At 48.5% G+C, this 27,598-nt stretch overlaps 2 protein-coding genes across 2 annotated transcripts in view; one reads left to right on the forward strand and one right to left on the reverse strand.

Annotated features, from left to right (window-relative positions):
- Window positions 1-1,722, forward strand: part of LOC119970874 (polycystic kidney disease protein 1-like 2) — a 129,640-nt gene extending 127,918 nt beyond the window's left edge. Inside the window, exon 36 of the mRNA XM_038805983.1 lies at window positions 1,459-1,722. Within this exon, the coding sequence (XP_038661911.1) occupies window positions 1,459-1,599 (141 nt within the window). The 3' untranslated portion in view covers window positions 1,600-1,722. The remainder of the gene's footprint in view (window positions 1-1,458) is intronic.
- A 6,497-nt stretch (window positions 1,723-8,219) lies between these two features.
- LOC119970875 (polycystic kidney disease protein 1-like 2) overlaps window positions 8,220-27,598 on the reverse strand; it is a 137,541-nt gene continuing 118,162 nt past the window's right edge. The window contains exons 31-35 of the mRNA XM_038805984.1: window positions 27,126-27,286; window positions 25,070-25,280; window positions 22,071-22,172; window positions 10,609-10,740; window positions 8,220-9,451 (exon numbers count right to left, since the gene is read on the reverse strand). Of these exons, the coding sequence (XP_038661912.1) occupies window positions 9,347-9,451; window positions 10,609-10,740; window positions 22,071-22,172; window positions 25,070-25,280; window positions 27,126-27,286 (711 nt within the window). The 3' untranslated portion in view covers window positions 8,220-9,346. The remainder of the gene's footprint in view (window positions 9,452-10,608; window positions 10,741-22,070; window positions 22,173-25,069; window positions 25,281-27,125; window positions 27,287-27,598) is intronic.

Consider the following 27,598-nt stretch of genomic DNA (forward strand, 5'->3'; position numbering starts at 1 on the left):
CCATTCCGCACATCGAGTCTGCACCGGTTCTTGGAAAGAGCACCCTACCCAAGGTCAACACCTCCACCCTATCCCCATAACCCAGGAACCCCACCAAACACTAAGGGCAATTTTGGACACCAAGGGCAATTTAGCATGGCCAATCCACCTAACCTGCACATCTTTGGACTGTGGGAGGAAACCGGAGCACCCGGAGGAAACCCACGCAGACACAGGGAGAATGTACAGACTCCGCACAGACAGTGACCCAAGCCGGAATCGAACCTGGGACCCTGGCGCTGTAAAGCAATTGTGCTATCCACAATGCTACCGTGCTGCCCAACTTGATAGATTCTAACTTTTATTTTTGCTTAGATGCGTGAATGAACAAAGCCCCAGGGCCTCAGATAAACTTTAACTAAAGAATAGTTATTATGAAACAACAAAAGATGAACTATAATACATTACTCCTTCACCCCAGCTACCATTACAGATATGTACAGATTTGTAAGGATATCACAGTCCCTGTAAACCAATAGATGTATTGTGGTCAGACACACCACACACTCTGAAACCATGTGACAGATACCACCCAATAAAGTTTCTGTGTATTTCTCATCAATTCCCCCAGATGCCTGTCACACTGGGCCAGCTGGTCCCACTGGAACTCTGACTTTCACACGAGAGTTTCTCAACTCCCCTGTCAAAAACACACCCTAGAATCGCCACTCAAACAACACTCTTTCTTGGATAGCTTCACCAAGGATACACATTTAGGATTTCAATCTCTCATTTTAGTATTTAGCTGCCCCGGATTTCCACATGCATTTAAGCACCCGTACAATCTCTCAGGTATGCAGCCAGGCCGATAGAACACTACTGCTTCACAGGCTGTGTCAAGGCATCGTTTACCTGAGGACCACCAGGGGTCTCTGGCTTCTCCACCTTGCAGCCTTGAGAGCCTCTCTCTGCTTCTTACTTTAACTTCCTTTGACTTCACAGAAATCCTGGGACTTTCCTCTGTTCCATTCCCTAGTTTCTGGGACTTCTGTTCTTTAGATTGGGACTGGTTTTCTGTCCCTGCACATTGTCCTGCCTGTTCTCGAAGTTTCAGTGAAATGCTTCTTGCGTCTGGTTTACCTTGTTCCAAACTGAAAGTCAAGTGCTTCAGCTTTTCTGTGTGGGCCTCTGGTTGCTAAGCAACAGCTTATTCCTTTTAAAATCTTGTAATTGCTTTTACGTCATAAAACCTTCATCACAATGCAGGTAAATTTAAAGTAATACTAAAACCTACAGACTTGCAGGCACCTTTGTTTAACATGAAGCTAAACTGATGTTTTAACCCCTTCTTAGCACACAAATACAGAAACACAAATTAAACTTAAACTTGTACCTTATTTCTAATAGACACAATACAAATATAAATTAATTAACTGTCTTTATTTCCTGACAATATCAGTTAATTTGATTCTTTTTCAGCCTCGGGAGGATGAAGAAATAGTTGACCTGTTGCTGATGAAACTGTGCAACTTCCTTGGAATTCAGAGGAATATGAAGAAGGAGAAACCATCACCGGAGGCTGGAGAAATGGAATTACTCCTTGAAAAGGAGAAATTGTGAGCATCTGTCAGAATCAGGGATCGAAGAAACTGGAGCTATTAGTGATGATTTGTGAGATACTGCAAGGGAAATGTACAACAAAATCAGAAAGTTAAGAAAGGGTGCTGAATATCACACAGAAATAATAACAGATTGGATTTTTTAGATTCATTTTTTTGTTAGTCTTTGTTCTGTTTAATTTTCAACAGTTTTGTACTTAGTCACTTATAATTTAAGAATTAATGTTCAGTTCATAAATTGCTAAGTATTTCTATAATTACCATAAAACTCCTGCTTTGACACAGGAACTTAGAAACAGGAGGAGGCCATTCAGCCCCTTGAACTGTGATTAGGTCATTTATACCTCAATTCTATTGACCCACTTTTGCTCCCTGCCTCACAAAAAGCTACTGAGGTCAGTCTTGAAAATTCCAGTTGAATCAGAACCCACAGCCTTTTGTGGGATGTTGGGGGTGTGGGAGGGTAGGGATTGGTGGTGGTGGAGTTCTACATTTCTACTGCCATCTGTATGAAAACTCTTTCCTGATTTCTGCCTAAATGGCTTATTCTAATTTGAAGATTATGCCACTTTGTTCCTGATTTTCCAATCAGAGGAAATAGTTTCTCTGTATCGATCTTCACAAATCCCTTGATCATTTTAAAGAACATGGGTGGGATTCTGTGTTTCCCGACGGCAATTTTGTAATTGGTGATCGGGCGGAGAATCTCTGTTTACGACTGAATCGAGGGCGGCGCCTATTTTCGGATGCTCCCCAAAACGGAGTCTTCGAGGAGTACGCCGCACGCCATTGGGACAGCCTCAGGACATTACCTGAAGCCACACCCCCGATGCCCTGCCCCCGATAGGCCGGGTTCATGACTGCGCCGTTCACTTGTGCTCTCAGTTTTCGTGAATCTGGCGTGGCGGCTGCAGACCGTGTGCAGCGGCGCCACAGTCATGGGGGGAGAAGCCGTGCCACTGGGCAGGGGGGCTTCGGCAAGGGCTGGGGAGGGGACTGGTGGGAGATGATCTGGGGGTGGCGAGGGGGTTTCCAAGGGGGCAGCATGACAGCACAGTGGTTAGCACAGTTGTTTCACAGCTCCAGGGTCCCAGGTTCGATTCCGGCTTAGGTCACTGTCTGTGCGGAGTCTGCACATTCTCCCCGTGACTGCGTGGGTTTCCTCCGGGTGCTCCGGTTTCCTCCCACAGTCCAAAGATGTGCAGGTTAGGTGGATTGGCCATAATAAATTGCCCTTAGTGTCCAAAGAGGTTGGGTGGGGTTGCTGGGTTGTGGGGATGGGGTGGAGGCGTGGGCTTAAGTGGGGTGCTCTTTCCAATAGCCGGTGCAGACTCGATGGGCCAAATGGTCTCCTTCTGCACTGTAAATTCTATGATTCTATGATCTGGCAGATCGGGTCCACGCGTGGACCATGTTGTACAGCATGACTGCTGCAGGTCATCGCCAAGCACACGCGTGGCCACGGACCCGGCAATTCTCCGCCCTTTATTTCATAAAGGTGGTGTGTTTTACTTGCCATGGCTGCTAGCCCCTCACTGGTTGGAGTGTCGGTGCTGGAGCCTCGCCGATCTTTTCATCGTTAAACTAGATAACTCCTCCCGCGTAGCCTCAAAATCGGAGAATCTAGCCCCATGTATGTGTTTAGGTCATCCCTCAACCTTCTAAAGTCAAGCATATACAAGCCACGTTTATGCGATCTGCCCGCTTTATTCAACTAGGGCTCCCAACTGTGATTAAACGTATTCCTGGAGGCTTCATCACATGGCTTTCCCCCATGCTCCAGCCATTAGTCAGCCACACATCCATTCATGTGACTCCCTGCCCCAATCGGAAAGCAAAAGGACTCATTACACAACTGGATGATGCTTGACAGTCAAGACAAACAGCCCCCCCCCCCACCCCACCCCCGCCACTTTCAATACTTTTACATCTGGTGAAGAGAAATGGTCAAAGAAAATGTCTAAAAACCCAACATTTTTGAACATCCAAAGATTTATCTCCAGGGTTGCACACAGCAGTGTACAGGAGATATTCAACCGTGATAAATATAGTATCATTCTGCTGAAGCTGCATTTCGCCCCCTCAAAAGCCTTTCCTGAAGTGCCCTGTCCAGAACTGAACACAATGCTCCAGATAAGGTCTGACCAAGGCTCCGGAGAGTAAGTTCCTCAATTTTGCGTTCCAATCTTCTTGAGCAACAGGCCAACATGGTATTGGCCTTTACTTTACCTTTCAGACCTGTGGAGTAGCTTTTCGTATACTTGAAACACCCAAATCCCTCTTGCCGTGAGATAAATATTCTGCTTTTAATTTTTTTGCGATGTTTGAAAGGCTGGTACATTTTGTTGCTGGAGTAAGAATTTTGTTTCCAGATTTAAATCCTCATCGGTTAAAATGACAGTAAAATATATTACTCTATGAACTGGAAATAAAGGTCAATCATGACACGTCTGTAAGAATCTGAAAGTGAGTTTAGATGTTCTTGTTTCTATAACCCCCTTGAGTGCATGATGCACAGCAACAACCTTTAACAGATGTTCACTGTCGACCGTGTGGTCACGTGAGAACGTGATGATGTGGCGGGAGCACGGGAGTTATCGCTGGGAGCGTGAGCAGAGCGCAAAGTAGCTGCCAGTGAATAAATACCTTGTTGAAAGTCCTGGTTGTCAATGATTCAGGGAACCCACAACATTTACATTCATAGCTATTGCTATAAGTTTCCCCCATCCAATTCCCCCCACCCATCCCCATTACTCTCCCTATGCCCAGCTCAGGGTATAAATAAAACTGAGATTAAGAATAGTGCCAGAATGGAAGGCAGCTGAGGTGAATTTACCTCCTGGCTACACTTAGACCCAACAGTAAAATATATCTGGACATTGGAAAAGGTGCAGGCCACTTAGCAGCTTAAAAGCTAGATCTGCCATTTAATGACAACCCAGATGATCTGTGGTTTAATTACAAACCATTGTTCCCGGCCCCTCAACATCTTTGGTTAACAAAGTTAAAATCTCAGATTTAAAAATTAACAGTTGAGGATTTCAAACTTCTACCACCCTTCCTGTGGATGAATGTTTCCGAACATACATACTGGAAGATCTGTCAGGCTATATCCCGTATCGTCCCAGCCTCCCCAACTAACGCAAATACTCTTTTTCATTCATTCATGGGATATGGGCATTACTGGCTGGTCCAGATCTGTGGCACATCCCTAATTGCCCTTGAAATAAGTGATTTCCTCGGTCATTTTGAGGGCAGTAAAATGGCAACCACGGTGCTCTGGGTCTAGGTACGCTAGACCAGGAAAGGACGACAGATTTTCTCCCCTGAAGGACAATAGTGAATCAGGTGGGGTTTTACGGTAATCGACAATGGTTTCCTGAGCATTATTAGCCTTTTAGTTCCAGGTTTTTATTTAATTCAGATTTCAGCATCTGCCCTGCTGGGATTTGAATCTGAATTCTCAAAGCATTACCCTGGGTCTCTGGATTACTAGTCCAGTGACAATACCATATTTTGTCAAATATTCTCAACTAATTCAAAATTAAAATGACATAGAATGTCAAAATATAGCCAAATGTGAAAGGTTGAAGCACTACATTATCTAAAATGGATGAATGATGTTTATCGAATCACGAGATTGCATAAGGAGGCCATTTGGCCCATTGAGTCTGCACCTACCCTCCTAAAGAGCACCCCACCCGGGCCCACTTCCCCTTCCCCTTCCCCATCCCCATCCCACAACCCTGTAACCTAACCTACACATCTTTGGACTAAAGGACAATTTACCATGGCCAATGCAGCTAACCTGCACAGCTTTGGAGGGAACCCACACAGACACGGCGAGAACGTGCAAACGCCACAGTCACCTAACATCAGAATCGAACTGGGTCCCTGCTGCTGTGAGACAGCAATGCCAACCACTGTGCCATCGTGCCACCCGTTGTTTAAATCAATGATTGCATGGAGTTTGTACAAGTGTTATATATGAGCCCTTTATTACAAGAAACCAATCCAAGTTTTCAATGAAAGATACACAGTTATTGCTTAATTATGCTATAGATATCAATTCAAAGAAAATATTTCACATGGTCAAAATTAGATTTCAGTCACATATTTCATTACAATAACGGAAAATAACACAAAGCCAAATTGCTTGATATGCAATAAGTTCAGAGGTCACACAACAACACAGGATGATAGAAGTTTGCTTCACAAAGAAATGGGAATATTCCAAAAAAATAACAAGGACGAAAATTTCTCAAAAAATGGCAGGTGTCAGGTTCTGACTGAAAACCAACGTGATGGGCAGGTTTTCCCTCCAGATCTTCACACACTTTGTCAAAACAAATAAGGGGCGGTGTTTGCAGCGTCATCCCTAAGGAGCGGGCCGAAAGACACTGGAAAACCCTTCTCCCCCACCCCACCAATGCAAGCACACCCCTCACCGCTCCCCGCCCCACACAGAATGGGAAGTCTCTAATGGAGTGAGGTGATGGATGCACTCTAGGCAAGGGCCTTGGGCTTCATTCATTTTGACTTGGACCAGGGCCAACACAATGAGAGGGCAACAGGATTCAGCAAAAGAGTTATCCACAGTTTGCCACAGGTACAGGGGTGATCAATTGCACTCATGTCACTCTACGCGCCTCATGGCATCAGGGAGTTCTCTTCATCAATGGGAAAGTGTTCCACTTCCTCAATGCCCAGCTGTTGTGTGACCTCCAGATGAGGTACATGCATGTGTGCATCTGTTTTCCAGGGACCGTGCATGGCACTATGGGCGGAATTCTCCGCAAGGCCCGACGCCATTGTGAAACCTGGAGAGGTTCACGACGATGTTGGAAGCCTCTCCTGGTCCCCTATTCTCCCCTACCCGGGAGGATAGGTGGGCTGTACCGGGAAACTCGGCGGCAGGGCCTTGTCCCTGGCTTCAAGGCCCGGCGCGCCAAGAATGACGCGGCGGTGGCGCCTAATGACGTCAGCCGCGCATGCCCGGGTTGGACAGCTCAAACCCGCGCATGCGCGGTTGCCGTCTTTCCCCTCAGCCACCCCGCAAGACGTGGCGGCTTGATCTTGCGGGGTGGCGAAGGGGAAAGAGTACGTCCCCTTGAGACACCGGCCCGACGATCGGTGGGCACCGATCGCGGGCCAGTCCCTTCCCGAGCACGGTCGTGGTGCTCGATCCCCGATCCGCCCCCCCCCCTAGGCCGCACACTTACCTGGCGCGCCATGTTCACGACAGCAGCGACCAGGTGTGGTTGCCGCCGTCGTGAACAGGTCGGGAACGGCAGGCCGCTCAGCCCATCCGGGTCGGAGAATCGCGGGCCGCCGTGAAAAACGGCGGCCCGCGTTTCTCCGAGCGGCGTGTCGGAAAACCGGACACGCCATTTTGGGGGGGGAGGGGTGGGAGAATAGCGGGAGGTGCGGGAGCAGACCTCCCGCTATTCCCCCACCCATCGTGGTTGCAGAGAATCGCGGCCTACATCCTTGAGAAATCGCAAATCACTGGAATTTTTGAGGGTCATCCCAAGCTGCAGGGATGGCTTGTAGAGGATCCGGGATATCCTCTGAGGTCTTGGCTAATGACGTCAGCACGAAGGCCTGAGACCGAAACAGCGGCCCGATATAATGGGGCTCATAATGCCACCCGATCTGTTATAGAGTGGTACGTCAGCCTCCCCAAAGGTGTATTTGTGCTGCCTTGACAGGTCCAGTGGGGTTCTTCAATACCGTCCCCAGAGGTGGTGTACTGCTGTGCCCTACATGGCCTGACTCAGCAGCGGGGTGAGGGCCTTACAGATGAATATTTGGAGCATCACGTTTCCTCGCGTTTGGAGGAAGACTTGGAGGGAGTAGCGGAAGAGGCCGATGAGATGGAGGATGGAGGTCAGGTGGGGTCGAGGGTTCGCATGGGCAGATGGCTAGGGACGCCCTCATCACTTCACACTTCATGCAGTGGGATCAGCAATTGTCCGACACCTCAACAAGTGCCCAACCCCCACTCCTCACACACACACCCCTCCCCCCAGTCTGTCCTGACCCCTCTGCGACCATGGGATGAGGGTTGCAGAAACTTTAGTCATTAAGGTGCTGGAGCTGGGAGTGCCTGCTGACCAGTCAATGCAGAAGGGTGATCACGATCTTTGTCCTGATGGGGAGAAACTCTATGCCACTAGAAGCAGGGTTCATTAAAATTAGACCATAAGGTTGTGAAGACCAATAGAATTTAATACAGTGACACATGCAGATGTTATAAGTGATAAAAACCCAACTATCTGTGTTGGAACCAACAATTTCCTTAGCCTCTGCATCCTGTGGGTCGAGTTCTAGGCGTCCGGGCTGCTTCCATGATTTCTTCGACTGTTTCCTAAGTATATTAAATTGTTGGAACCAACAATTGTACGGACACGTGCTTGTAGGATTAGAATAGCGGTTTTAATATACTTACAACAGAGCCAGCCTGTTAGCCGTTGAACTTTCGGTGAACTGGCCGGCTGACCCTGTGGCACTGATCTTTATACAGCAGCTCCCGGGGGGGGAGGAGTCCTGGGCGGAGCCAAGGGAGGAGCCCAGTACAACTCTCGAGCATTCCCAGAGCTACTCCCCCTGGAGGTCAGGTAGTGCAACTGCACTTACAATATAGACACATGTATATATACAGATTATAATCCGGTGTGAATCACATTCACCACAATCTGCATCTAACTTCACCCGTATCCACGCTGTGCCTCTACAATTCCTTCCCACTACATATAGGTGTATTCCCAGGATGCACATCAGAAGTGGAGGCAGCCTCCTGCCTGTCCTGTGGAGGGCTGGGACCTGGACCTGACTTATTTTTGGGTGTTGATGCATCACCCTGTTCTGCCCGCTGCTCCTGATTTGTGACAGCATCAGGAAGGGAGGATTCAGATGGGCTAGTCATCCCCAGGGTATCCTGGGTTGAAGGCCCAGGGGTGTGCTCCAGTGGAACTTCTCCAGCTGCTCACAGGCCTCAGAGTTACTCCAGTGAGAGTCTACTTGCCAATCAATCATCATTCTCGTCTCACACAGTATAAATTATCGTCCCCTTATACTGGGATTCTTGCGCAATGTCCTGATGAGTAGAAGATTAAAAACTTCGACATATGTCTTTTTACAGCAATACTCAAGTTCTGTACTGCCAAATGACGAGATGGTATAACCTTTTATGTCATATTTTGTTATTAAATAAATAAAATAATTTTATCAAACAATCAATTATCAATTACTTCAGTGATATCTGATCATTGGTTATATGTAAAGTGGAATCCTGACCAACGGACAAAATATAATGTTGTTGAAAGTTTCATCGCTGAATTGACCACAAATTCAGTTCAGTCTTCTCCGTGGCTGTAGTCTCAGTGTGGGAATAAATGAGATGGTGCTGCATTGTTTTTGAGTTAGTTTGAATAAATCTTCCCATAAGCCCAGCAAACTTTAATTGTTTGGATTCTAATAAAACAGAGGCCAGCACCTCATTCGCCCTAACCCAGGGTAAAAAGTGTGAGATGTAACGACAGCCTGAACCACCCTGCAGCAGGCAGGATTTAGTGAAAGAGTTGTGAGAATGGTTGACTGTTTTGCAGTTTTCATTTGTCTCCTCTGGGAGCAAGGGGTATTTATGGAAACGTTTCCTCAGGGAAATAAGCATGTGGTGCAGAGAGTTAGATTACAAAATAAGCGGGTTTGATAGTCTAAACATTAATTTCTTGTTATCTGATCTTTTAGTCTGCTTCTTTCTGTGTAGAGGATTTCAAACTGCCTTGAATTCCAAAGAAGCCGCACAGTTTCTTCGACAGCAGGTCTATTATTTCCTGATCTTCAGATGGCTGGAACAAAAAAGATATTTAGATTAATGACAGAGTTTAACAAATGGAACAATGTGAAGTATTAAATGTCCATATACAATATAATGTAAATCATTACATCCGAGAAATATAAACTGGGCAACTTTTAATGGTAAATAAGAGATCTTCCTATTATGTTGACAGAGCTAGAGGCTTCCTGATGTCCACCAGCATTTTCTCTATTGTGATCACTACCTTGCCTTCCTCGATCTTCACACCAGAACATGCACATCGGTTGTTTGGTTACTTGTCATATTTTCCCCAATCTACATTGTTTACAATAGGCTGCATGAAATAACCAAAACATCTTCATCGCAAACCTGATCTTGTTGCCAGGAAACGTGTAAGCACTGAAAATATCTGGATGTTCAAGCACACTCCCTGCAGTAGGTCTGGTGGGAAGGACCATAACTTAAGCCAGTCCCTGGACCATGCCATTTCGCAGCCAACTGTCTATGGGCCTCCATCTCCTCCAGGCAAGAACACCGGCATAGAAGATTGGAAGTTTCTCTGCACCAACTTAGAGATGGAGAAAGGGTCTAGTGTAACGGTTGGAACCTACTGATAGGTGCAATGGAATTCCAAGAGTCCAGGCCTGACTTGTCGCCTATCTAACTAACATGTTTTGCATAATCTGTTGGCTCTTTTATGAAGGTTTATGGCAATTCCCACCCTGGACTTTGTGTCTTTTTCCCTCTGATGGAAGTTGAAAATCTGCTCCAGTGGATAGACACCCATCTGGTTTATTTAAGTTACATGACATTGACTCAAAGAGGTCACCAACAGATGGATGTTGTGGGTTGCTACGAAACTTTGAAATGATTTGTAGTTCCCCCACTACCACCTTAAATCACTGAGCTCAGTATGGATTGTGGTTTGAAATCAGGACCTTTGTGGTCCCTGTGGTGCTACTGTTGCCTCTTCTAGAACTATCGATATTCATGGCATGAAATAAATCCATTCAGCCCATTGTGTCTGTCTCAGCTTTCTGCTCGAGTGAACCAAAAAGCATCTCATTGTTACTTTAACTATCTGAACCATTGTGGGAGCAGCCGAAAAAAACATTTCAAAGCCTCTAGTTTGCTGATATATTAGTTGGTTGAAAAAAATGTACTTTCTCTCAGGAAAGGTGTACGTACAATTGGAGAATGGCGCTCCTCTGTGAAAGTTGCCATAATTACTGAAAGAAACAGGTTTAAGACCACAAACGTCATGCAGAGGGTAGACGTAGCAATAATAACTGCCCCTGCAGCAGGATAAAGTTCTAATACCTGGGTGCAAATAAACACATGAAAAAGCAGTTAGAAAAGCAAGAAATTTCCATACTTCATCTGTCTAAGAGTTATTGTGAAAATCTGATTGAGCTGAACGAGAGAGAGTTACAGCCTTCCCTGAAAACAACAGCTGAAAATGAAAGGGAAAGCTGCCATTTTATTCCTTGGGGACTACTTATCATATCCATTCAAGGAATAGGAATGGTCCATATTAATAGGAATGGTCCATATTTATAGGGCACCTTGAGAGCCTGCGCTATCCCTCCCAGCTTTCTCCAGCCACAGCCGCACCCTTCCCCGGTAACATATCTTCTCTTTCTGGGTTGTCCTTCATACAACTTGCACTTACCCCACCCGCTCTCAAGCACAGACTGGTATTTACAGACGTTCCCACAGAGAAAGCATCCCTGATTAGGAGTTCAGTATGTTCAACGGCCGAAACTGCCTGGCAATCGCAGTTCCTCGCCAGGGCGTGCAGGGCACGCCAGAAATCGTCCAATAACTCACCGGGGAGTTGTTGCTGCGTGGACAGGAGGTGCCTGGCATAGAGTTTGTTGGTCTGCTGGGTGTAGTTCTCTTTCAGAAGCGCCATGGCCTCAGTGTAGGTGGCCGCATCCCGGATAAGGAGAAAAATATTGGAGCTCAAACGTATGTATAGGATCTGGAATTTCTCTGCTTCTGAGGGTTGTTCTGCCACTGATCTGATGTGGGCTTCAAAGCAAGCTAGCCAGTGGGTGAAGGCCGACTTGGCGTTGTCTGCTTGAGGGTGCAGCTGCAGGCAATCTGGCTGTAAAATCTCTGTGTAATAAATTGATGCACTATCAATTACGACGAGACAAGAGTAGAGAGTAATCGAGGCTTTATTAAGAAGAGATGTGTTGCCTCCTGCAGCTGCAGCTGAAATGGCTGCAGCTCGGTGAGCACACACATTTATACTCCGCCTACTGGGCGGAGCCAGCAGGCAGGGATCTACCCCCGTACCTGTAGTACAGGAGCCTTACCGTATTACCTCTCAGATACATATTATACAAACAGTGGTGACTACCACGTGAGTAGAGAGTAATCGAGGCTTTATTAAGCAGAGATGTGTTGCCTCCTGCAGCTGCAGCTGAAATGGCTGCAGCTCGGTGAGCACACACATTTATACTCTGCCTACTGGGCAGAGCCAGCAGGCAGGGATCTACCCCCATACCTGTAGTACAGGAGCCTTACCGTATTACCTCTCATATACGTATTATACAAAGAGTGGTGACTACCACAGGAAGTGTTGCCAGTTTCATGCTCTCAAATCTCTATCAGTCCCCTTTAGTGATTTTACATTGAATAACTTAATTATACCAATACGTCAGAATGGTAAGTCATGTCCACAGGAAATTCTGAAGTGGAAAACAAGAATCAAAATCGTCCAGAGGTGGGGACCTCGTAAAAATTTACCATTTTTCTTTTTACCTACTTGACAAAGCAGCTTTAATGTCCAACACCAACAAATCCATTGGAGGGGGGGGAATTACAATCCGCCATACTGCAAGAGTTTTTGAAAAGTAGGAGATTCGACTGGGGTGCCTGGGAAGAATGTTGTCTCCTGTCACACAATAGTAATTGCTGGTAGCATTTGTGTACGAGTCCCTTCAATCCTTAAAGTCTCTCATAGAACATAGAACAATACAGCACAGAACAGGCCCTTCGGCCCTCGATGTTGTGCCGAGCAATGATCACCCTACTTAAACCCACGTAACCCGTATACCCGTAACCCAACAATCCCCCCATTAACCTTACACTACGGGCAATTTAGCATGGCCAATCCACCTAACCCGCACATCTTTAGGACTGTGGGAGGAAACCGGAGCACCCGGAGGAAACCCACGCACACACAGGAAGGACGTGCAGACTCCACACAGACAGTGACCCAGCCGGGAATCGAACCTGGGACCCTAGAGCTGTGAAGCATTGATGCTAACCACCATGCTACCGTGAGGCCCCATCATGTTGATGCACGGTGTTGCAGTGGTTATCACTGCTGCCTACGGCACTGAGGTCCCAGGTTCGATCCCGGCTCCGGGTCACTGTCCGTGTGGAGTTTGCATGTTCTCCCCGTGTCTGCGTGGGTTTCACCCCCACAACTCAAAGATGTGCAGGTTAGGTGGATTGGCCATGCTAAATTGCCCCTTAATTGGAAAAAAATATTTGGGTACTCTAAATTTTTTTAAAGTCTCTCATGTTACACCCACTTTTGTTTTGTCATTCTCAAGTACAAGGTATAGCTCATCAAATGATACATCTCAGAATGAGACCATTTGATTCTTTGGTTGAGCAATCCTGTTAAGCCCAGACTCATGGGACCTGATTCTCCGACCCCCTGCCAGGTAAATCCCGCCCTGCCGCTCTGATGCCGGCTGCCGTATTCGCCGGCACCGGTGTGCGGTCGGGGGCGGGGTTTATGCCACGCCGGTCGGGGGCTATTTGCAGCGGTCTCCCAGCAATTCTCCGGGCCCCAATGGGCCGAGCGGCCGCCCGTTTTCAGCCAGCCCCGCTGGTGTGAAACGGACATGGTCCATCACGGCGGGACCTGGCAAGCCTGCCGTCTAGCAGGGTCCTCGGAGGGGGGGCGCAGGCAGATCCGGCCCCGGGGCGGGCACCAACGGTGGCCTGCCCTGCGATCGGGGCCCAACGATCTGTGGGCAGGCCTGTGCCTGGAGGGGCACTCTTTCCCTCCGCGCTGGCCTCTGTAGGGCTCTGCCATGGCCGGAGTGGTGAAGAACCCCCTGCGCATGCACCAGAACACACCTGTGGTTCTATGCATGCACGGGACCAAGGGGGCCCTTCGGCGCCGGTTGGCACAGCGCCAACCCCTCCGGCGCCAGCCTAGACATCCCGCCGATTGCTGGAGAATCCTGCCCGTGTTCTTTCCCCCATAGCCATTCAAGCTTTTTTCCCCTCCAAGTATCTTATTCTCTTGTGAATGTCACTGTTGAGTCTGCTTCCACCATCCTGTCAGCATCGCTTTCCACATCGTGTGTGAAAACATCTTTCTTTATATCACCTTTGGTTGTTTGTTAATTACTGTAAGTCTGTGTCCTCTGGTTACTGACCTACTGCACTGGAAACAGCTTCTTTTTATTCACTTGATCAAAAGCGTGTCCAAAACCAATAGACAATTGTGATGACGATACAAATAAAACATTAATCACCAATCATAACACTTATGAATTATGATTACTGTTTTACTTGTATTGCCATTACAATTTGGCACAAACGCCATGATGATTTTCCAATACACTGATTATTTATTTGTATATTTATCTAGATCTCTCAAATCAATCTACATTCATTATTTCAAACTATATCAAATCTCCCCATAACCTTCTCTGCCCCTTAGCTTCTCCAATCGCTCCACTAAGGTTCCTTAACCCTGGTATAATTCCAGTAAATTTCTTCTGCACTCTTTCCAAGGTTTTGACAACTTTCCAAAAGTGTGGTGCCCAGAATTGCAGACAACAGCACTCCAGCTCATCGAGGCCTAACAAGTGATATATTCAGGCTTAGCTTGCTTATTTTTGCGACACAAACACAATGTGCTTTGAAATCTCAGCAAGTCCGGCAGCATCTGTGGAGAGAGAAACAGAGTTAACATTTTGAGTCCAACATGACTCTTCTTTGTGAAGTGAGAGAACTGGCGTGATTGCACTAAGGTTGACATGAAAACATTTAATAGCCTTAGCGTAGTCAATGTAGTCAATCTGAGCATGATGGGATGTGTGGCCAATACTGTAGGAGCCTAGGTAAGAATGAAAGTCATAACATTTAATGACCTTCACAGTTTGAACAAACAAGATGTTAAAGAGAGAAGGAAACAGACAGGGGGAGTGGGGGGGGAAAGAGACCCCAGACACCAACTGTGGCGCTAACAATTGTACACGAAGCCTCGAGTGCAGTACAAGAGAGGCTTTATTACAGTGAGATGCTATTCCTCCGGTGGCAGCTGTAGAATGGCATCTCAGTGAAACTTACGAATATTTATACAGCTCCCTGTGGGCGGAGCTAGCCGGCAGGGGCTTACCGGAGAAACCTGTAATACAGGTACGGCCATACATCCCCCTACTGCAAGCATACATATATACAGTGGTTAGATCACCACATTCACCCCCTGTAAAAAATGAGTCCGGCGGGGGTGACGTGGAACTATAATACATAAAGTGATCTATTTACAAAAGGGCAAAACAAAAGAAAATCAAGAGTCCATCAGGCAATCCGGTCACAGGTTGAGTCGGATCGGCGGTCGAACGTTCCGTTGCGAGTGACGTAGCTGTGGTGGCGACGTCGGCACAGGCGGCGTTGGTGACGACGGTGCAGGTGCTGGCGGTGTTGGTGCTGGCCAGTGGCGGGATGACTCCGGGTGCGAGCCAAAATCTTCCATGTCCTCTAGTGTGGGCAGGGGAATGAGGGATGGACCTGATGGGGACGAATACGGGGGCGCCGGGGAAAAGGAGGGTGGCGCGGGGGGGGGAAAGGGGCATGGGCATGGGATCGGCACCCGAGGGAGCCAGGTCCCGGAGCGAGACTATGTCCTGACGGCCGTCGGGGAACGCCACGTAGGCATGCTGGGGGTTCGCGTGGAGCAGGCGTACCTTGTCCACCAGGGGATCTGCCTTGTGGAGTCTGACATGCCTACGAAGAAGGACTGGGCCCGGAGCCGTGAGCCAAGTTGGGAGCGACACCCCGGATGTAGACATCCTAGGGAAGGCAAAAACACGTTCATGGGGTGTGTGGTTAGTCGCGGTGCACAGCAGTGACCGAATGGAATGGAGCGTGTCAGGGAGGACCTGCTGCCAGCAAGCGGCTTGGAGGTTCCTGGACCGTAGGGCCAGCTGGTCGGCCCTCCATACCGTCCTGTTCTCCCTCTCTACCTGCCCGTTTCCCCGGGGGTTGTAGCTGGTCGTCCTGTTGGAGGCGATACCCCTGCTGAGCAGGAACTGACGCAGCTCATCACTCATGAATGAGGATCCCCTGTCACTGTGGATGTAGTCGGGGAAACCGAACAGGGCGAAAATGGAATCAAGGGCCTTGATGACGGTGGCAGACGTCATATCCGGGCATGGGATGGCAAAGGGGAATTTAGAGAATTCATCGACCACACTAAGGATGTAGGTGTTACGGCCGGTGGAGGGGAGGGGCCCTTTGAAATCCACGCTGAGGCGTTCAAAGGGGCGGGACGCTTTCACCAGGCGCGCGCGGTCTGGCCGGTAGAAGTGCGGCTTGCACTCCGCACAGACCTGGCAATCTCTGGTGACTGTCCGTACTTCCTCAACGGAGAACGGCAGATTGTGGGCTTTGACTAGGTGGTACAACCGAGTGACCCCCGGATGGCAAGGCGCGGAGCTGGTTCACTTGTGCGCTGGCACATGTACCTCGGGAGAGGGCGTCTGGGGGCTCGTTGAGCTTGCCGGGGCGATACAAGATCTTGTAATTATAGGTGGAGAGCTCGATTCTCCACCGCAAGATTTTATCGTTTTTGATCTTGCCCCGCTGTGTGTTGTTAAACATGAAGGCTACTGACCGTTGGTCAGTGAGGAGAGTGAATCTCCTGCTGGCCAGGTAATGCTTCCAGTGTCGCACAGCTTCAACGATTGCCTGTGCCTCCTTTTCAACAGAGGAATGTCGGATTTCTAAGGCATGGAGTGTGCGGGAGAAGAATGCCACGGGTCTGCCTGCCTCGGCCGTAAGGGGAAATTGTGTAGACTGGATCAGTGGGCGGGCCTTGTCCGCGTATTGTGAGACCCACTGGGCGTAGTAAGAAAAGAGCCCCAGGCAGCGTTTGAGAGCCTTGGGGCAGTGGGGGTGGGGAAGCTCCATGAGGGGGCGCATGCGGTCGGGATTGGGCCCCAGTAGTCCGTTTTGGACTACGTAGCCGAGGATAGCTAAGCGGTCTGTGCTAAAAACGCACTTCTCCTTGTTATACGTGAGGTTGAGGAGAGATGTGGTGTGGAGAAATTTGGCAAGGTTGGCATCATGGTCCTGCTGATCGTGGCCGCAGATGGTGACATTGTCTAAGTACGGAAACGTGGCCCGCAGTTCGTACTGGTCAACCATTCAGTCCATTTCTCGTTGAAATACCGAGACCCCGTTAGTGACGCCGAAGGGAACCCTAAGAAATTGATACAGGCGACCGTCCGCCTCGAAGGCAGTGTAGGGGCGGCCCGATTTACAGATGGGGAGCTGGTGGTAGGCGGATTTCAGGTCAATTGTAGAGAAGACCCGGTACTGTGCAATCAGATTGACCATATCAGATATGCGAGGGAGGGGGTACGGGTCGAGCTGCGTGTACCGATTGATGGTCTGGCTGTAGTCCACGACCATTCTGTGTTTCTCCCCAGTTTTAACCACTACCACTTGGGCTCTCCAGGGACTGTTGCTGGCCTCGATGATACTTTCCCGAAGCAGCCGCTGGACTTCGGACCTGATGAAGGTCTTGTCCTGGTTGCTGTACCGTCTGCTCCTGGTGGCTACAGGCTTGCAATCTGCGGTCAGATTGGCAAAGAGGGAGGGAGGCTCAACCTTGAGGGTCGCCAAACGGTGAGGGGAGGTAGGGGTCCGCCGAATTTGAGGGTGAGGCTCTGGAAGTTGCATTGAGAATCCAGGCCCAGTAAGAGTGACGTGCAGAGGTTGGGGAGAATGTACAGATGGAAACGGTCGAATTCCACGCCCTGTACAGTGCGTTTAACCAGGCAGAAGCCCCGGATCGGGACAGAGTGGGAACCGGAGGCTCGGGAGATCTGCCGGTTGGCGGGATGGACCGCAAGGGAGTAGCGCCTTACCGTGTCCGGGTGAATGAAGCTCTCGGTGCTCCCGGAGTCGATGAGGCAGGAGGTCACGTGGCCGTTGACGAGCACCGTCGTGGAAGAGGGTGCCAGGTTGCGAGGACGGGACTGGTCGAGCGTCACGGAGGCGAGTAGCGGGCGATCGGCCTACGAATCTGACGAGTCCGACGAGTAGCGGCAACGACCCGGGTCCCGTGGTCCCGTCCCGAGGGGAGGACAAAATGGCGGCGTCTGGAGTACCTGTGAGGAAGAAGATGGCGGCGGACAAGATGCCGGCGCCCATGGAACGCACATGGAGGCGGAGGGCGAAAGATGGTGCCGCCCACTGATCGCACGTGGGGTCGGGGGCAGCAGACGGCAGGGCCCATTGTGCAATCGGTTGAGGCGAGGGGGGGATTACGGGCGCGATAGCGGCAACCGTCCGGGACTGGCACATCGCTGCAAGGTGGCCTTTCTTGCCACAAGCTTTGCAGGTCGCGGTACGGGCTGGGCAGCGCTGGCGGAGATGCTTCTGCTGACTGCAGAAGTAGCAGCGGGGACCCCCAGGGTGCGCAGTGCGGTGAGCAGCGCAGGCGTAGTGCACGGGGGCGGCTGCTGGGGGGGCCGGTAGCGGGGTCCACGAGGGGTCGGGTGGGCCAGGGGGGCTGGTTGCAGGGTCCACGAGGGGTAGGATGGGTGGGCCAAGTGGATAACGGGGTAGGATCGCGCATTACGGGAGGCGGCCGTCATTGATAGTGCCAGAGTCTTTGTAGCCGCGAGATCGAGAACGGCCCCTTCCAGCAATCATTGCCGGATGGGGTCCGATGCAATACCCGTCACAAAGGCATCTCGCATGAGTAAATCGGAATGTTCTGTGGCCATGAGGGCCTGGCAGTCGCAGTCTCGTACTAGAGGTATAAGGGCACTCCAAAAGTCCTCAATCGACTCACCCGGCTGTTGGACGCGAGTAGAGAGTAGATGTCTCGCAACAGGGTGTTCGTCGACTGTGCGTAGTTCTGTTTGAGCAGTTCCATGGCACGGGTGTAGTTAGGCGCGTCTCGAATTAGCGGAAACACACTGGAGCTGAGTCTTGAGTAAAGAAGCTGTCGTTTTTGAGCCTCCAAAGGTGGAGGGTCCGCTGAAGAGATGTAGGCCTCGAAAACTGCAAGCCAGTGAACAAAGTCTTTCCTGGCGTGGGGCGACTGTGGATCCAGCTGCAGGCGGTCAGGTTTGATCCTGATGTCCATGGTGTAAGGAAAATCTCATTGTAATAAATTGTGGCGCTAACAATTGTACACAAAGACTCGAATCGGTACAAGAGAGGCTTTATTACAGTGAGATGCTATTCCTCCGGCGGCAGCTGTAGAATGGCATCTCAGTGAAACTTACGAATATTTATACTGCTCCCTGTGGGCGGAGCTAGCTGGCAGGGGCTTAACGGAGAAACCTGTAATACAGGTACGGCCATACATCCCCCTACTGCAAGCACACATATATACAGTGGTTAGATCACCACACCAACAAACCTCCCAAGGTCAAAAGCTGAGATAACAGGGAACATCTGAGAGCATGAATTGTCCAGCTCACAGATTAGGTTATGTGATGTATGTGCTAAAGAAATCAATGATAGACGATTGTATCAAACAGTGTAATGAAATGCGAGGACCAAGAACCATAAATTGTGACACAGACTTTATATTATTGAGAGATCCTTGGGAAAGCAGCCAGGATCGATCTCTCCCAGCGTAAGCTCGAATAAATTCTCTACCTGTTTGAAGGTCACAGACCCAGATTGTTATTTTCCACCACAACATTTGGACGGCACAATGGGACAGTGGTTAGCACTGCTGCCTCACAGCACCAGGGACGTGGGTTCAATTCTGACCTTGGGTGACTGTGTGGAGTTTTCACTTGCTCCCCATATCTGCGTGGGTGCTCCGATTTCCTCCCAAAGATGTGCAGGTTAGGTGGATTGGCCATGATCAATTGTTGTTCAGTGTACAAAAATGCGCAGGTTAGATGAAGTTACGGGGATAGGGCAGGGGTGTGGGCCTGGGTGGGATTCTCTTTCCAAGGGTCTGTACAGACCTGATGGACCAAATGGCCTCCTATGGCACTGTCGGGATTCTAAGATTTGGAACCCAGTTCACAAAAGCACATATATTGGACCTGAAATGTTAACTCTGTTTCTCTCTCCACATGTGCTGCCAGACCTGCTGAGATTTTCCAGCACTTTCTGTTTTTATTTCAGATTTTCAGAATTTCAGTATTTTGCTGTTGTATTATTGCTTGTTCCTGTACTCTATGCCTCTATTAATAAAGCCAAGGATCCCACATGCTCTTCTTAACAACCTTCTCAATCTTTCCAATAACTTTCACAATCTCTGTACCTGCACCCCTTTCAAACATTTGATTTCCATTGCCTCTCCCCATTCTCCTGAATAAAATGTATTACAGGCACTTTGTGGCACTTAATTTTATCCACCAGCTGTTTGCTCATTTTACCATTGTGTCCTTCTAAAGTTTGAAACTTATCCTCCTTTTTATTTATTAAGGGCATGGTTTAACCGAATGGGTCTAAAATCCCATAGTGCATGCATTTAGCCGAGTGTTTCCCATGCTTGCAGCGCTGAGAAACACAAGGGGCAGGATTCTCTGACCCCCCACCGGGTAGGGGAGAATCCCGGTCAAGGTTATAAAACACGGCTCGCATTTGATAAGGGGCCAAAAGGGGAATGCGCGCCTCGGCTGCACATAGCCCCGTTTTGTACACCGAGGAGCTCCGTTCACCGTAATCCCTCAGTGTAGCGAGAGATTCGGAAGCCATTTCTAAATCTCCATGGTCCCACAAAGTGACCCCTGGCGCCACCAAGCCCCAATGCACCATGGGAGGGTCCCCAGTCCCTCTTGCACCCAATCAACACCCACACTGGGTTGCCCTGGCCCAATTGCACCTCCACAAAAAAATGCCAGCTTGGCACCTTGGCAGTGCCAACCTGGCACCCTGACATTGCCCCAGCAAGCTGGCAGTTCCATCTAGGCACATTGGCAGTGTCAGGCTGGCACCCAGGTAGCTGCCAGGCTGGCAGTGCTAGGCAACCTGGGTGGCACCCGCAGTGCCACAATACCACCCTACCCAAAGGGCATGCACCTGGGGCCCTCCAATTGTCATGGGAGTGTCCCTTTAAGAAATGTTTTTGTCTTATCACATGGCTTCAGAGATGTCATTGTGTGGGTGGAGCTGGGCTGTGGCACTGAGTTTTTACTTTCGCTTTGAGTTTTGGACTGGTTTGAACTGCACAGATTGAAAGAAGTGTCTCTCTATCTTCATTTTTAAAAGCTGCTTTCAGACTGCTTGGTAACTAAACAGAGATAATTGTTTTCTGGAAGGAATTCAAATCTGCTATTTGAAAATGGGAACAGAGTATCAATAACAAGTCTTATACCAGTAAGAGTGCCGTATGCTGGGCCACACCTTCGAAAAGGGGTTTCTAGTTTTACTTGGATTTTGTTATTGAATTGGAACAGTTAAGGGAGAATTCATTAAGGGTTATACATAGATTACTGTAGCTATATGGGATCTTTATGTTTTAGTTGATAAAATTCTTACTGTGCTTGTTTATACAAATGTTAACTAAATTTGTAGAATAAAGCTTGTTTTTTGATTAAAAGCATCTAAGAACTCTGTTGAATGACACCTGAAAAACAGGCTCTTGTGCTCATCATAACCAAAATCAATAAACAGTTATAGATTAGATGAACTCCATAATATACTTTGGTGTTTCCTAAACCCTGGTCCATAACACTATCACCTGGGAGACCCCACGTGTGCCGTTCCATCTGTTCCCCGTTTGTGGAGATCAGTACTGAACGGTGATCACCCGAGGTCTCCGAGGCGAGAGAGATTGCTCCCAGGCCTTGGGTAACTTAGGAATCTGCACAGTAAAGTGAGACTGTCTCACTTTACAACGCAGATTTGCTAAAAAGTGATCTCGCCCACAATGGGCGGGATTAGCATCGCAATGCATCATGAGATTGCATTAGATCTCACAAGCCGTTGTGAGTCAGGTAGATCCCGGGAGTGGGGTAACTTGGCTTTTATCGGCCATGCTGCACCACAGCGAGCTGCTTTTCAGGCACAGCGTGGCTATTAAATCATGCCCTACATTTCCAAGTGTTGTAACGTCTGAAAATTTTGAAATTATGTCTCATATACCCAGGTACAAAGCCAATAGCCATATATTGCTGATGTACTGGAATGCAAAAATTAATACTTCAGTACCAGTGGTTTCTAATTAATGTTGTTGCGCCCATTTCCTGGGATTAAAAGGGACACAATAATCAATAAGGCAGGAAGTCTGCATGGAGACGACCAGCTTGCACGGAATCGTACCACGGGGTCCTCAGGCTCTGTAATGCATTTGAGGCACAGATTATTAAATTGCTTCACCCTAGTCAGACTTTGCGATGAGAAATACTCCCCAAACCTCATTAATAGAGAAATGCTTTTCAAAACATAAAATGTTCCCCTACCTCATTGTAATTGAAGTGTCCAAGCTGAAGTTGAAGTATTGTTGTAACGGTCTTGAAGAATGTACTGTACGAGGATATGTTCGATCTCAGCATCACATAGGACTACAACATACAAAGGTTACAGATCATGTAATTTAAATATTGGGAGGAGGGGGGATTTTCCACTCTCATTTTCGGGGCGTGGGACCGGCAGCAGGAAATACCTTGGGAGTCCCAAAACACGATTTACGCTTGCGAAACCTCTCGTTCAGATTGTTCCCCCCCCCCCCCCCCCCAGCCCCCCACCCCCGGCCCCACCCCCCGCCATACCATAATGTAATCCTCATTTGAATACATTTAAATATAATTATCAGGCCTTTAGATTGTCCATTCAAGTCGATTTGAGGCCTTGAATCACAGAAGGCCCCCCACATCGTGCACCTGACTAGCAGAGCCGGTCGAAGGTGAGTACGGGGGCAATGCCGGGAGGGGTTTTCCATTGAGGGTGGGGCAGGGGTGTTTTGCATGGATAAATATTCCATGGGGGAGTTCAATGGGGGGATGGGTGTTCAGTGGGGGCTGGGTGTTCTGGTGGTGGGGGGTTTATATTTTTTATTTTTTAACTTTAAAAACAAAGTTTCTAGCAGGGCGGGCTGAATGAGAGCTCACCCGCCAGTGTCACATTGTGGGACCTGCCCAGCACTATTTTTCAGTCCCTAACTATGCAGGGGAGAAAGCCACCCTGGGGGCCGGCAGGTTCCACGTCATTTTTCCCATTGTGACACTCCGTAAAGAACAAAAGAAAAATGTCCATCCATTGTCTCCATATTGGCAGTAACTTCCTCTGTCTCCATTTTGGCAGTAACTTCCTCTGTCTCCATATTGGCAGTAATTTCCTCTGTCTCCATATTGGCAGTAACTTCCTCTGTCTCCATATTGACAGTAACTTCCTCTGTCTCCATATTGACAGTAACTTCCTCTGTCTCCATATTGGCAGTAACTTCCTCTGTCTCCATATTGGCAGTAACTTCCTCTGTCTCCATATTGGCAGTAACTTCCTCTGTCTCCATATTGGCAGTAACTTCCTCTGTCTCCATATTGGCAGTAACTTCCTCTGTCTCCATATTGGCAGTAACTTCCTCTGTCTCCATATTGGCAGTAAAGTCCTCTGTTTCCATATTGACAGTAACTTCCTCTGTCTCCATATTGACAGTAACTTCCTCTGTCTCCGTATTGGCCGTAACTTCCTCTGTCTCCATATTGACAGTAACTTCCTCTGTCTCCATATTGGCCGTAACTTCCTCTGTCTCCATATTGGCAGTAACTTCCTCTGTCTCCATATTGGCCGTAACTTTCTCTGTCTCCATATTGGCCGTAACTTCCTCTGTCTCCGTATTGGCAGTAATATCCTCTCTGTTGGTTACTTGAACGACTCACATTAATCACCATTTTGGTAAAGTTTCCTTTTCTCTGTGATTGGGTGTTCTGATCAATTCGGATTAGCAGGCTGCTGAACTGTCGATGATGTATGGTTTTAATTTGATCTTTTCCATTTGGCTGTGCGGAGGGCCCGGATCTGATATGCTGAATTACACTTTTTGAATCTGGGTCACTGTCAAGATACCTCATCCTGCAGAACCAATTTCTAATTCACACTGGAATGTGGCCTTAACCTCTGGGCTGGACTAAGAATATTTGTTCCCTCAACTTCTCTTTTCCTTATTTAGGTATGAACCTACGATATTCTTTCAACTTTTTCTGTTTAGAATTTATAGAAATCATGGTTTTTTTGTTTTAAGCCAAATTGTACTTGCTGCTTTTATTGTGCAATTTATCTGAATATCAGAAAAGTGTGACTACCCAACACTTGTGCATCACTCTTCTGAGCATCCAAAAAATGTACTTGGGTAAAACACGGGTACCACTTCAAGTGAATTGTGCAATCCTGGCAAAGGAGGTGACAACAGGCACAGGAGGTGACAACGGGCACTGCACTCTACAATCCGATAGCTCTACTTTGGACATTTTCAGAGTGAAGGAAGGAGGGAAACTGGCTGTGTCTAAGAACCTATTCTGTTTGGAATCTTCTTCGTGCTCCTGATCTTTACCGTCACTGCAGATATGGACGGTGTCTCCTTGCAAACTCAGTTAGACAGCAAGCTCCACAATGTTCAAGACATCCTGCATCCTGATCAAAGAACTCTTCCATGACGATGATGATGTTGCTCTGGTCACCCACACAGAAACCCATGGACTGTCTCCCCCATGCCTGTGACTTGTTGCTCCAATGAGAAGTGTCAAGAAAACTATGGTCGCGGGACAAGCTTTTGAATCCCCGCCGCTGATCGCACTAAAAGCCTTTGTACGCAATTTAAAAACCAAGTTGCAGCTCATTCAAGAAACCTAACTTTTTAAAGGATTTTTACAACAGTGATAGTTTAAAAAAATATTTGACAGGGTGTGGGCATCGTTGGCTGGGCCAGCATTTCTTACCCATCCTTCATTTTCCTTGAGAAGGTGGTGGTGGGCAGCCTTCTTGAACCGCTGCAGTCCACGGGTGGAATCTTACCAGACTTTGGCAAAGCGTCAGGTTCAGACGGAGAACTACCGTGTAAGTCTGCACTTGCACAGACCAGTCTTTCGTGGGATCCTGAGCATCTTACACCAAACAAATGAGTGATCATGGAGGTTTCGGGGGGCTCCCCCAAATCCCACCCCAATCCCCCCTCCTCCCCTCATCATGGAGCTGTTGGAGAGCTCCGCCCAACATCCTCGCTAGTGTTCCCCTCCCCCGGCAATCCTGGACAGCATCCGCCATTCTGCTCGCTTTCCTCCCCCTACCCCACATCCACCACCAGCAGTGAACGCCCCAACCCCTTACCTCCCATGACAGTTTCCTCATTGTGAAACCAGAAAATGTTGCCTACATTTTTGATCATCAACTGAAGTGAGACATTCAATTGACAAATCATTATGTTTTAAATTAAGTAACATGCATTTGGAAAGTTGTTTCTCCTTACCACACTGGAGTAGGCCACAAGCAGCAGGACTAGGATAACAAATAAACCTCGGAGTTCCCCCCAGGCTCTCCGCATTGCAGATGTGAACAGATGCAGCTTCGGGTTCAGATGCAGCAGATACCAGAGCTTCATTGTGGTTAGTGCCACCAATATCGCAAAGACATAATTAAGAGCAGAATTTATGCTCGTCAGCCCATGGAAACTAACAAATCTGTGGGGATAATAACATAGCTGAAAGCTTAATGAAAAGTTTCTGTCATTTCCTGTCCAGTTATGTGACAGATGACAGGCTTGGTTTCCCCAGCACTCGGGTAAATCGCTCCTGAGGAGAATCGGGGAGATCTCGCAATCTGGAGAGAGAGACAAACTCAGGAGGCCTAACACTCCTGCGTCACCATGAAGAAAGTCAAACAATTTTGGACAGGATTCTCCGGTCGTTGACGCTGAAATCGCGTTTGGCCGGAGACTCCCCGTTTGAGCTGAATTGGGGACGGCACCACTTTTGCGATGCTCCGCCCCCCCCCCAAAAATGGCATACTCGGGCAGTACGCCGCACACCCTATGGATGGCCGCAGGACATCACCTGAGGCCCTCCCCCGATGCTCCGCCCCCCCCCCCCCCCCAAATGGCATACTCGGGCAGTACGCCGCACACCCTATGGATGGCCGCAGGGCATCACCTGAGGCCCTCCCCCGATGCTCCGCCCCCCCCCCCCCCCAAATGGCATACTCGGGCAGTACGCCGCACACCCTATGGATGGCCGCAGGACATCACCTGAGGCCCTCCCCCGATGCTCCGCACCCCCCCTCCCCCCCCCATGGGTCAACTTCCCAACAGCGTGGGGCGTGTGTGTTCACACTGTTCAGGGACCTCGCATGGTGGCTGCAGATTGGGTCCAGCACCGCCACAGTTGGGGGGGGGGGGGGAGAGCCGTTCCGCGGGCAGGGGGGGCTTTGGCGGGGGCTGGGGCACTGGTGGGGGGGTGGTCCGGGGGTGACGAGGGGTGTTACAGGGGGACAGTTGGCAGGCCGGGTCCGCGCGCTGCCAGCTTGATGTTGCACACCCCCCCTCCCCCAACAGACGGAGAATCGGTGCAGGGGGGCACCTTTATTTCTGCCGTTAAATGCCACTGTTCTCACGCCGCCGTCAGCACGTGGTCTGCAAATCGGACAATCCAGCCCTTTTTCTGTTTAGCTGTTTCTGATACTGACTCCTCCTCCCGTTTAGTTGGTTTTGCTGAACACTCACAATGGATTCTCCACACAGCTCTCCCTTTTAATATAATGGTCAGGTTTTGATGACAAAGCAGGTTTCCATCAGACATTCTCTCCCCCCCCCCCCCCCCCCCCCCCGCCTCAGTTAAGGAGAGCAGTAATCAGTAATGGTGAGAGCTTGGCGCAGAGCTACCATGGGCCATTTTAATTGTCCTACGGATATCTGCACGGGATTAAAATTACCCATTGAGGTTCTGAAAATTATCATCACCTGGCCTGTGTGTCCAGTCTAAATTCAGAGTGTGGAATTATTGTGCTGGATTTCATCCTACCCCTGCCCCCCTCCCTCGCAAAAATGTCATTGAAGGAGCAGCGTGGCGCAGCGGCAGCGTGCTGGGCCCATAAACCAGAGATCGATGGATCAAAACCATCCTCTGCTACTTATTCCTTGGAAAATAGGCGACAGGTTTAGATAAATGATCTGGATCAGCACAGGCTGGGAGGGTTCTTAAGACCTCTTTGTGACAAATGTATGTAGGCAGCACTGATAAGAAATGTGGATTTAGGCATGCAGTTCTGCTTTTAAATGCACTGTCACAAGATGGGAAAGTGAGTGGTGGGTGGGAGGGTGGCTTTGAGGTGAGATGAATGGAAAAAGTGCCCTGCACACTCACATTAAAACTTATTCACCCATCAGAAGTGAGTGAGCTACGACCTCAAAGAGACTTACAGGAATTATATAGAAAAATATCAGTAATGGAGAAAAGGTTAAGAAACAAAGCTTCTAGGCCCCACTGCAAAAGTATCAGAGCAATTTAATCTTTATCGTATAACAGACATACCTTAGAGGGTTCTTGCGATAATAATCTAAAGTTTTACTTTCCAATTCTAATCGTTTCAGAAACAGCGCAAAGGCACTCCAGCTGAAGAGGATAATCAATACTTCCATCAGGTTACGCTGATCCCGGAAATATTTCCAGCTCTGCTCTCTGAGGAGCTTTCCCTAGAAAAGGAGGAAACAAGTAATATTTTTAGAACATTTGAAAAAGAAGCAAAATAAGAGTTTGTTTGTGAAAACATCTTGGTCCATCTCCTATGGTTATTAATTTAAATTAAAAAGTCGACAGAAATAATTATGTTAAACGCAGTACATGTCAAAAAACAGTAGATAACTTTATATCCATTATTTCTTTCATTAAAGCATGAAAGAAATTTAGGATAAACATTTATTTGTAAAGATACACCTTTCCAGACCAGACCCCATGGTGTTTAGGACACTGGACCGAAACCCTAATATTTTAGTTTAAGTCTGTGC

Source organism: Scyliorhinus canicula, chromosome 9, assembly GCF_902713615.1.
Source record: "Scyliorhinus canicula chromosome 9, sScyCan1.1, whole genome shotgun sequence".
Classification (NCBI taxonomy): domain Eukaryota; kingdom Metazoa; phylum Chordata; class Chondrichthyes; order Carcharhiniformes; family Scyliorhinidae; genus Scyliorhinus; species Scyliorhinus canicula.